Below are 12,675 nucleotides of genomic sequence, written 5' to 3' on the forward strand. Positions count from 1 at the left end.
TGTAAGCATAATTTATTAAATGGAGATTTTGTTTGAACCGATCGTAATTAGATTTAAATGAGATAAAGTTGGGTTTAAGAAAAAAAGTCTAAAAGTTGTTGAATATTTTTTTTTTGCATTAAAAAACTAATCGTTTCTAAAGTTCAAACATTTTTTCGTTTAAATGTAACTCAAATTATTAGTTTGTTACAAAATATTTAATCCCTCATTAAGTTTAATGGTTACAATATAGGTTAAAATGGTTAGAAGGAGATATTTGGTTATGTATTCTGCTCCGAATTTTTTCAAATATAATGTGATAATTAATAAAGGAAATTATGAATTTAATTTTAATAACAAATTATTTTTAATTTTAAAAAAATATCTAAATAAACATATTATTGAATATTCTTAATTTAAATAGCGTTTAATTTTGTTTTTCGTGAAAATACGTTTAAATGTAATTCAAATTAAAGGTTTGTTTTAAAATATTTAATGCTTCATTAAATTAAATAGTTAGATTCAGTAGTTTCAATAATTATAAAAACGATGTGTGTAAGCTGCTCTTATGTTCTTTAAAACTAATGTGTCATGTGTAAAACTTTGCAGTTAATTTCAATAACAAAATACTTTTAATTTTAAAGCTGAATAAATAAACTTACTGAGATTTTTAAAACGAAACTTTATAAATTTTTATAACACAACGTGGTTATAACTGTTGCGACAGGTTAACTTTACAGTTAATTTACTTATTTATAATTACAATAAATAACTATAGATAACTTCAATATTACAGATTTGAATTTTATGTGTCCTATTATAGAACGTTTTTGAACTTAGTAGCTTTTAATTTTGATTTTTTCTCTCGATGAAATACGTTTAAATGTAATTTACATTTTAGGTTTTTTACAAAATGTTTAATTTTTCAGTAAATATAATGGTTACATTGAGTAGTAATATTAATTTTGAAAGCGATATTTGGATATGCAATCTGCTTCGAATTTTTTAAAACTATTCTAGTAATTAATTAAGAAAACTATGCACTTCATTTCAATTACAAGTTGTTTTTAATTTTAAATCTATCTAAATAAACGTACCGAAATTTTTAAAATCGATAAAAATTAAATTTTTCTAACATACTGAGGTTTTAATTGTGTATATAACTTCAAAATAATAGATTTGCATTTAATGCGTGACATACCGAACATTTTAAAATCATTCAGTTTCGTGTCGTGAGAAAGTAGATTACAAAATGTTTTTCCTCGCAAAACACATTTTTGTGCACATATCAATACTTTGATTTACATTGCGCGATAAATAACACACCTGCTCCAATCTATACATGCAGCATACCAAGTGATTTGCTATATCCTACTTTCAGACTTTATAATTAACGATGGCAATAACACATATGCCTAAAGACATTCACCTAGAACAATTGGGCTTGAGTGTCGGAAAAAGCTAACAGACGCCATCTTGTGGAATAATCCTAGCAAGTGGCTCTAACTTTCCCCTATTGATACGGAACACAGAACTTTGTTTATGTATACGGTACTCGTATTGATCGAACTTGGAAACTAATCTACATGTTTTCAATAACAATATTAACACAAAATACAGCGTTGACTGTCCTTGATTATAGGGAAGCCCAAGAATTAATGGAATTAAGTGTGAGACGACACTCTCTACAAACTCTTGCAGTTGATTCCTATTTAACTTTGATCGTTCGCATTGTCAAAATCAGTTTGTAGACCATGATAGTGTATTGGCAGTCGTAAAACAATTTTAATGATATGATTAGTATTGCCTTTTTCAAAAGCTGTGCTCTCAAAGTACCAGAGAAAAAAAATACTTTAAAATAGTCAGTTCCTCTTCGCAACTTCCTTATTTACAATCCTTACAATTTGAAAAACGTTCCAGTGAAATGACACAGTTTGCCCACATTTTGTGCAAAAAGTGTGAAAAGTTTTGTCTGTTTTTGGTTGGTGTCATCATGTTTGTAACAGCTTTCATCATTTACTTAGTTTGAAGCTGTTTTTATTTTAATAGTGATTGCTTCGTAATTATGTTGTCTTCTGGTTAATATAAGTGCGATAATTAACTAGTTCAGGGATCTGTCATTGAGGGATCTGAGTTAAGGGTTCTTGAGTCATTGAGTGAAAAAGGAAATTAAAACTGTAAAGGAAAGGGAGACGTGCAGCACTTATGAAGCATGATCATCACAGTGAGGCTAAACTGTCTTTATCAGTTTCCGTAGTTTGTTCTCTCGATGGCGTCATGTGCACACTTAATTTAACTTGCTCCACAGTTGTTCCTAAAATGAGCGAAAGAATATGACAGTTATTAATTATTTTAAATTTATTTAATTAGGTAAACAACAGATTTAGGCAAGTAGTATTATTAAAAAAACTGTAACCAAAAGATTAATATCCCTACACAGTAAGAAATTTCGGATCAAAAGTACCGGCACTTTAGGTGTATTATCCGTAAAATTCCTTTTTATCATAAAATATTATATCGTAATTTTTATAGTAATATTTATTTGATTACAGTGATTCGGTGATTTTAGGGTATTTATTACAGTAAAAATAACTGTATATCAGATTTTTTTGCTTCGTTACAAGTTCCGGTAAAAAATGGATTTTACGGCCAAAAGTGACGGTACCCTGTGTGCTGGTACTTTTTGCCGTGTTTTGATCCGAAATTTTTTGCAGTGTGCTATTCAAGTCAGTATTTTGTTTCACGAATTAAATGGGTTATCAAATATATTGTCATAAAAACAATACAATGCATTTAAGTCGAATTAGTGATTTGAATCAAGAATATATTCACGGAATTAATCAATCATCAAAGTAAGTTGAATGTAATCAATCAGTTCTCTTGGGTTATTTATAAGAGTGATTTGAGTAAAGTATAAAAATGGAAGGAATAAAATGAACCGATTTACATTTGAATCAATGATTTGAAGTTGTTTTATGATATATACAACAAATCAGTATTTCGAATTAAGCAATGGGAATTGCGATTTGCATAAAATACATGCACTCAAATGAATAAATTTAAGTCAACGGATTAAGAAAATAATAAACAAGAGTATTTTAATAATCTTTTAAATGTTTTTAAACAATGCGTGACAATGTTATTAAAATTTTATGAGTTTATTATGTATTTTGGAAAATTTTAAGGAGTCATATTATAATAGAATCGCATATTGAAATTTTAAAAATTGTTTGAGTTAGACCTGATAATTTTTTAAAATTATTTCGTTTGATTTTTATAAATACATGTTCGATGCATGTTTAAAGGATAAATTGCATTTCTCGGAAAATGTACTCACTGACTTGTTAGCCTTTGCGTACGCTGAAGTTGTCTCAGTTTCCTCTGGCAATCAACTAATTATGTTGCGAAGTTTTTATTCTTTACTTTTTCGTTAGTGATTTATCAGATCCTAATAAAGTTTTTTTCGTTTTCTATGTTTAAATAGCTACATCTATAGGGCAAATTTCTTCAAGTTCAGTTTTAAATGATTAAATTATTTTTTTTTAACCGGGGAATATGGAGCACCTCTTACATTTATTTTCAATTATACACATTGTGGTTAACATTTAAAAAAAATATATTCTGACAACTTTATTCGTTTAAAATTGTCTATGCTATTGTTAATTATCGATTGTGAGAATGGAGGTATTTGTGGATTTTTGTTCTTAATAGTAGGGGGTGTGTGTATTTCCAGAAATTATTTCCATTTCCGGGAAAAGATTCGTTTGTATTTATTTATATTTTTTCAAACTTTACATCATAATTTTTCAATCTATTTTTTCAATACAATTGTTTGTTTCTGATGGCTAAAAGACTTTCGGTGCTTTTTGATGTATACATTGAGGTGATGGCTTTTGGGTGCACTAAGCGTCGAAGTATAAATTTATTTCTTGAAATTAAGATGTTTAAACTCCCTAAAGATCCACCACGCCAAATTCAATGGAGTAATGCATTAATGAGGAAAGATTGGACTCCAACAGATCACAGTGTAATATGCTGTAAACACTTTAATACATTTAAAATGTATTATCTATTAAATAGGATGAGTTCCAAACGGAGTTCCAAGTGAGACATCAATGACAAAGAAATGCAAAGAACTTTATAAAACTTTCCTATTTCTAAATCGTATGACTTATTTTTATGTTCGCTGAGATACCAGCAGTATTAACATCTTTTTCCATAGTTATGTCTAATTAATTTTCAAAGTTATGTCTAATTAATTCCTCCGACAACAGTCAAGCTTTGCTATGACGTCAGAGGAGGACAGCAAGACTTCCGGTAACATTTCTTTGTTTTTTAGGATAGATGTTGAATAAGTAAAGTTATCGCTGAAAATCAATAACAAAAACTTGTTCTTCAGCCTACCCATTTTTTAATATATATATTTAGTTAGAAGCCAATGGTGTTCCGACTTAGTCATATTTTCATTATTAACAATATCATTTACCAGGGAATGAAGATAAAGCAAATCATTCCTAACAAAGTTGATTCCAGGCCAAATCACGCTGGACGCCGCCCAAATAGTAAAAATAACTGCCTTGTTTAGTAGCAAAAGATAGCTCGTATTTTTCATGCATAATAGAATAGAAAAGATAAAATATTAGGCAACAATGACTAGTTTTTGTAAAGGATACTTTCAGCGCAATAGCTTATGACGGGGAGTTTACTCTGGATGTTATTTTTAAATGTAAAAACGGAGAAAAAGGAATTAAACAATAAGAAAAATTTCGTGCTTATTTTAGTGAAGAAATCGTTCACAAAACAAGTTTTTTTAAACGATGTTAATTTTAATATTTAAATATTTCATGGCAGTAATAGTTCAATAATGACGAGAGAATTATTTTGAATTAAAAAAAAATAACTTTTTAGAAAGTGAAGTTTTATTAAACAATTAATGATTCAAGAATGTTACAATCAGTAAATGTAAATTGTGATCACTTCTTTGATTTTTAATGCAAATACATTTAAAAATAAAAACTTAAAATAAAGAAGTCACAGTTATTTCTCCTACATTTATAGAGTAAATAATTATAAACAATTTTTTCCGATTTTCTAACCATATTCGGTATGATAAACAACATAATCCTGAAAACAAGAAGGTAGTCGTATTTATAAAAGGTTTCTCTTTCTAAACATTCCGTATTTTAAAAGCCAGTATTCTTGGTTTTGACGTTAAGAAGTAAGTCGTGATGTTATATATATTAACACAAAATCATGAATCAAACCAAATTAACACAAAAATCGTGATGAAAAATGTTAAAGGAAAAATCGGAGTTGTCATTTAACTTAAAAAAATAAATCTCAAACTGAAACGAAAAGAATACAAAAAAAAAATTCAGTAAATGAAAAATAAACGATGCCAAGTGGAAATGGATTACTCTAAAAGATCTTCTGTTATTTTCTGAAATTTAATGCCAGATATTGAAGATTGGAGTTGATATCTACAAGTAAAATGTAGCATGGTCTAATTTTGTGCTGCAGAATGTTTGAAACGCGACTCAAATTTCAACTCTGCGATTTAAATATTTAACAATTCATAATATTATATATCCAACAAATAAACTCAAAAATATTTTATTGCATTTTTAAAAATATACTTAAGAATGAGCAAAAAGTTCCCAAACGTATATTAAATATAAGAATAAAAAGTAGAAAAACAAAATTACTTCATTATTCAATAAAAAAAAAGAATTTTTCTATAATTGTGGAGACATTTTTAAAAAAAATAGATTGGCTTTGAAGGAAAAAAAAGGTTTGAATAGAACTATATTTTCCACTTGCAAATACATCACTATATTTTTTAAGAGCAAATATATCACTATAATTGTCCAATGCACTTGGTACCAATAATTATGCTTTTATTTGGCACACGCAAAAGTGAACTATCTGAATTTATTTACGAAAATGAAAAAAAATTTGATGAATTTAAATATCTATATAATTGACTAAACATAACTTTAATTAAGTATATTTAAGAGCAAATAATGCAGTAAAACTTTAAAAAAAAAAAGGTTGCCTTTTTTGATAGTTTATACTTTTAAGATTATTGCATCAATCCTTATATAGTTTGTCTAAATTATGTAAGAAAAAGAATTATTGGAGCTTTGACTATAAATAATTGAAATTGCTGGTACAATTTGAAATAAATGTAGGCACGGCTGCTGAAGAATATACTCAAAATGAAGATGATCGCAGAATTTCGGCTGTTACTCTAAAAACATGTGTGGTCTCACATGTGGATACATCGATAAAAAAAAGGGCAAGACTAGCACTTAAGACTGCTGAAAAGGAAGAAACATCTTATGGACCCGGTATTGATGCATTATAGTTATTTACATGAATCACAAAACTTTAAACGCAATTTATTCGAAACTATATTCTTTTACTTTCTGTATCTCTAACTAGTACAACTTCTCTAACTAGTAGTATTAACTTCAAATTTTGACACTATGTTCGCAATAAGTACAGTGTTTCGTTGCCTGCAGGGATTTTTTTAAATCGGGTTGATTGCTGGGTTAAATTTTTTTTTTAAGAATCCCACGTATAAGAAAAACTACATATAATGTAGTATATAAAGAATCAAAACGGAATCAAATTTGGATTTTTTCCCCAACTCATGAGTACAATAAGTTATGGATAATTTAAAAATAATTTATGCACATTGTATTGTGTAAGCGCTAATTGGTTTGAATATTTGTTTTTGTAACATGATAAAAGGAAGTTTAAATGTGTACAATAAGATTAAAAAAATATTAAGTTAAGTTAATCCCAATCGTTGCAAAATTTGCAGGCTTGTATTATGTACTTCTCCCTTAATGAGAATTAAGTGAAGTAGTATGATGGAAAATAAACTATATTGATGAACAAAAAATATTAATATGATTAGCTTTTCTTGTCAGGAAGTCATATTTGTTAAATTATATGCTGACGAATCCCTGAAAAAATAATAGAAATGACTGTAATATTTATTGCAAATGGCAATGGTTCGGAGAAAAGAAAATGTTAAAGTTATTACGCATTTCGCTCGTATTCACGCAGATAGCATAAAAAAAACTTGAAAGTAATATCATACAATACACTTCGTTTTTTGTAAATGATGTAACTTTAATCATTTAAACAAGTACGAAAAGCTCGTTTTCTGAGGAATGTTATCAAATTGAGCAAATTAGAGACAAAAAAGTCGCATGTTCTCGTCGATGGTATCATCTAGAATTACCAATAAAATGTAACTCAATTGTAATGTGAGATTTAAAAGCAATCAGCAAGGAGGACATTTTTCTCGAAAGGAAAAAAAAAATTAAATTGGCGTTGCTTAGAAAGACGAAAGAATGAGTTTCATTTGCTCTCTTAAAGGCAGTGTCTTTTGAATGTCCTGGAAAAGTAAGCGTAAATTGGAAACTTTTATTATGTCGCTTTGTTCTTAAAGATGGTTCAAATAATGATCGAGAGAATACAATTCTTTAAATTCTGGTAAGACAAGAGTTTGGTTGCCTTTAAGACAAAATTAAATCGACTTTCTCGTTTGCAGTGGTCATGGGAGGCAGAAGTAGAAAACAAAGGATATCCATTTCCTCATCCTAACTCTTTTGTCATTAAAGTTGTAATAGTCTCAAAGAAAAGAGATAAAATTGAAAACAAGAAAAAAAGATTAAGTAAAGTAAAAAAGAAAAAGAAAATCTGGCAAACTCCAGGGAAGCGTAACAGAGGAGAAAAATAAACTGAAATCTGTATTTGCTCATTAAAAGTGTTAGGCGTGTACCATGAAGTATTTAATGGGTACATCTGAGAGAAAATAAACACGGGCTTTTATCTCGTTTAAAACCCTGCTAAATAAACTTTTAGGCGTTTTTCCGCCATTTCCTTTTCTTCGCTTCATGGCATTTTGAATGAGGCAAAACTGGAAGGGGAAAAAATCTGGAAAAAAAAGTATTTTTTTTCTCTTATTCGATGAATCCAGATTATTTTTTCCTCTTCCTGGAAATATTCTCGGCACCAGCACGATAATCATGCGAAATATGCCGCTTTTTTAATCATGCATATAATGAGTCCAATGAATAATTTTTTTTATGAAGCACTGATTATCGATAGCAACGGTCTGTAGGAAGTGGGAAAAACCGCGATTACAAATGAGGAGGATTTATGCTGTGTTTTTATCAATGTAGTCTTTTTAAATATGCAAGGGAAACCGCAAAAAAAAGTGCTTGTACCTTAATGAAATCAAATAAAAAGATTTTTCCTTCATATTTTTTGACGTCTCTCGCTTTTGATTCTAGAAGGAGAATATTTTTTTTAAGAAAAAAAAACTTTTGATAGTTTTTTCCGTTTATAGTTTGATAACTCTTATCTGTTTTCAAAGTTTGAAATCTTCCAATCAATTAAGTTTCTCTTTTAGATAATTTATTTCATTAAACATGTGCTAAAAGCAGGTTTTTTTAATGTTAGTTTAATTTATAATACAATGAAATCACGTAACTTGTGATGAAAAAAAAACTGTAGATTCGTTAAAGGGAAAAAAGATATTTTTGAAGCATTATTATTAATATACTTTTATATATTTAAAAATTGATCCTAAGAACATTAAATGATAACAAAATCTATGGGAAAACATCGACAATGGCTTGCACAATACATTCCACACAAAAAACCATTAAAAAATAATAAAACCTTAAATTACGAACTACCCATAATTTCACAATGTTGCAAATATAGAATCAAGCTGTAAAATAAGCAACATTACCCATAGAATAACCATTACTACGTAAAAGATCCTTAGTAAAAGAATGGGTACCGTCTGTAGAATGAAGTTCGAGGTAAACAATTCGCCAAAAGTTCGAGAGTAACGGCATCATTATTGTATTGTGGTCAGTATTACGCACAGGCCGCCTTTATTCTTAAACACAAGCTGCTATCCATCGATCTCATGCTAGATGGACTTTGATGCCATAGAGGGGCCAGAAACACGGTAAATTCTGCCAGATTTCATTAGGTTTATTCACACTTATTTTCTCAATACGAGTATATTGCAGACAGAGCATGCAAGGCCTAGTGCAAAAGCAGTGCTCTCTTTTCGAAATCTAATTGAAAAAATTCACCTTGTATGATTATATTTGTGATGTTGAGTATCCGATTAGACAAAAACGTAAAGGTATTGCCAAAAATATTGAACCTGTGCAACTTGAGAGTGATTTGAAAAAAAAAAAAAATGCTTTTTGATCGAGAACGCTGTACAGAAACATAATTGCTAATTTGTTTGGACAGAAATTAGATGATTTTAAGAAGATTATGTAACCTACCACAAATCTTCAGACATTTTCCTTTTATTGTGTGAGAGAGAGAGGCATGTATACTATCGTATGATGGCCAGATATACCAATGCAAAAGGGCCTTCAAGATCAGACCATACAACTACATTGAACATTTTTTTCTTGCATTTAAGCGATGTTATTAGTTTAGACCATTAAACCACAAACATTTAATGACATTAAAGCAAACAATATCCGTGTAGTTTTTTGTCATTGAATAAATGCAGATTGATGGGAAAAAATTGCCAAAAATAGAAGACTCAAAATTGGATTTTTGAAAAAATATCCTTAGTTGATCATTTGGACGAAATCATTTTTAAACAAAAATGCCGTAAGCCAATATATAAAATAAAATAAGAAAACACATTTATTATTTTATGTTTTTTCAATCCTACAATATATATTACAAACATTAGTGTTTTGACTAAAATATTTTACTTTTTACTTTTTTTTTTACGGAATCGCAAAAATTATTACTTTTTCAAAGTAATTTTTCTTGAAAAAATAATAATTATTGTTATTTCTAAAGGGGCCCAAACTCATCAAAGAATTGCCATTATAGTTCACATAGGGTCAATGTAAAAAATGTCCATTGAACGGGAAGAGGGTTTTATCTGTCCAATATACAAGAAAGGAGACAGGCTGGACTGTAGGAGTATAGACTGTAGAGGAATTACTCTCTTTAACACATCATACAAGATATTGACAAACATCCCGATAGAACGATTTGTTACTTGTATTAGCAGAGTACTTAGAAAATACCAGTGTGGAATTCAGAAAGGCCGATCAGCGACAGATCAAATACGCAGCGTTAGACAAATACTTCAGAAGACCAGAGAATATAACATAGATACCGTTCATCTCTTTCTTGACTTTAGAACAGCTTACGATAGTATCAATAGAGAGAAATTGTATGAGGCAATGTAAGAGTTGGGTATCCCTAAGAAATTGGTTAACCTCACAAAAATGACACTTAATAGAGTAAAGTTGGAATCAGAAGTATCAGATGCTTTCTATACTGAAACAGGATGACTCTCTGTCATGCCATCTGTTTAATATAGTACTAGAGAAGGCAATTAGAGAATCTGTATACAAACGCAGAACACAATTTCTATTAAATTACTGCTAGCATTTGCGGATGATATCGATATCGGGGAAGGAGCTAGAGCAGCTATAGTAGAGGCTTTCTGTGAACTGGAGGCAGCAGCAAAAAAAAAACATAGGATTGTCAGTAAACGAAGAAAAAGTTAAATTCATGGCAATAACGAACAGAATCACAAATCTACAACAGCTGAAAATTAATGAACATGAGTTTGAACAAGTAGCTCAGTTAAAATATTTAGGCAAATAGTAAATAATAATATTGACATAATAATTGAAGTTAAAAATCGAACGGACATGGCTAACAGGATGGAGAAGCCTTTTTAAATCTAAATACCTAAGTTGTGAAAAAAAAATACAGTTGTACACAACACTACAGAAACCAATAGTTTTATATGGTCACGAAGGTATGAAAATAAGCAAAGATGAAGAAAAACTGATGACTTTGGAGAGAAAAATACAAGGAACAATTTTCGGTGCAGGAAGAGAAAATGGAACCTGGAGAATTTGTTACAGCCATGAATTACAATCAAAATACAAAGAACATAGCATAGTAAAAATGATCAAGGTTTCTCAAATAAGGTGAATAGGACGTGCATTTCGATATAGCGATGAAAATCCTGTTAATAAAATAACCCTCCTAACACCAGAGGGAAAAAGAAAAAGAGGAGGACCTGGAGCAAGATGGTTAGATGGTCGAGAAGTGGTTAAAGGACTTGGAGTTAACAAAAGGAGAAATATAGCATCGAATAGATTTAGAGGGGGTAAACTGACTAAGGCGGCCTTGGCTGGTAACTCCATGCCTATGTGAAAGTGCCTAAGAAGAAGAATACTTTCTCTTGTGCTATCCTAACATTGCAATACCGTTCCGTTAGTGTTCCGTTAATGTAACTTTGTTAAAATAAAATATAGTAATGTTATCATGAAATATAGTTGTTTTTTGAAAATTATTTTGGTATAACTATTATTTAATTTGCCCTAAAAAAACTTTTTTTTTTTACTTATGGAAACATTAAAAATATCATTTTTGATACATCTTAATTTAATTACATCGTTCAAGGAAATTTCACTTTATGAATTTTATTACTTTTTCACATTTATAGAGAAAATGAAACTAGTTATTGAAATAGATGAAATCAGAAACGGATACAGCATTTAAAAATCCATTTTTATAATTGATATTTGCTCGTATTACCTTTTCCGTTTCCTTGGTTGACGGAAGTGCCACAGGTGCTACTAGTGGGAGCCCTTTTGTAAGTGGCACTATTCATGGTGAGTTTGCGTACATTCTTGTCAGGGTGGAAGATGATTATATAGACTTTTGGAGAGAATAGACAAAAAAGTGCCACGTACGCACTAAGGGACGTTGATACGCATAAAGTGGTTATTTGCACCTGTACAGAAAGAAAAAATAATCAATTAGAAATTATCTAGATAATTACTGAGTATATTGTAAAAAATTCTGGATCAAATTGCAGTAAAAATTAAAAAACAAATCAGTACTCGTTATGTGGTACTTTGTAAAGTAAAATCCCTTTAACCGGAACATGTTGTAGAACAAAAATGCGGTAAAATATATTTCTCGGTAAAAATGGATTTTATGATAAAATTGAATCTTACTGTAAAATCCATTTAAAAATGGATTTTATGATAAAATTGAATCTTACGGTAAAATCCATTTTACCGTAAACATGAATTTTACGGTAGAAATGGATTTTACTGATGCACTTAAATTGTCGGTACTGAACACAGTAATTTGATACAATATGATTTGGTTTTGCAGTACATATTAATGGGAAATAATTCATAGTGTTCTCTAATAGTTTCATTTTATACACTGTTAGAAATTTCTCGGTTAAATAACAATATATTTAATTGTTATCTTACCATATTGAAATAGAACAGATAAATGATCATGCATAAAATGGCATTCAAACTGTTAACTTTGAGACAAACCGTTTATTATCTGCTTTCATCTAATACGGCTAAACAACCCGAATTTTATCGCGCCAGCTAGGTGCGATAAAGGACAGGGGCTCAAGTCCCGACGTTGACACTACAATATTTCCACATTTCTCTTTAACACGTGAAGAATTTCTAGTATCCTGCACGTTTTTTTTGCAATAATTTCAGAAAGATTCAATAAAATTAAACAAAATGTTTGTAGCAATTTAAAATTAATTACAGAATTACTGATTTAAAATTGGAAGAAAAAAATTGCTAAAAACTGCGCAAGATATGACTTATTAAAATA

The 12,675-nt window shown here is 29.5% G+C and overlaps 1 protein-coding gene across 2 annotated transcripts in view; it reads right to left on the bottom strand.

The window, feature by feature from the left end:
- Positions 1-1,105: 1,105 nt before the first annotated feature.
- Positions 1,106-12,675, bottom strand: part of LOC107455042 (metabotropic Glutamate Receptor) — a 154,105-nt gene continuing 142,535 nt past the window's right edge. For both annotated transcript variants that reach the window (XM_016072440.3, XM_016072442.3), the window contains exons 5-6: positions 11,617-11,815; positions 1,106-2,293 (exon numbers count right to left, since the gene is read on the bottom strand). In XM_016072440.3, coding sequence (XP_015927926.1) covers positions 2,199-2,293; positions 11,617-11,815 — 294 coding nt within the window. In that variant the 3' untranslated portion in view covers positions 1,106-2,198. The remainder of the gene's footprint in view (positions 2,294-11,616; positions 11,816-12,675) is intronic.

The sequence above is a fragment of the Parasteatoda tepidariorum genome, chromosome 4 (genome assembly GCF_043381705.1).
Source record: "Parasteatoda tepidariorum isolate YZ-2023 chromosome 4, CAS_Ptep_4.0, whole genome shotgun sequence".
NCBI classification, from domain to species: Eukaryota; Metazoa; Arthropoda; class Arachnida; order Araneae; family Theridiidae; genus Parasteatoda; species Parasteatoda tepidariorum.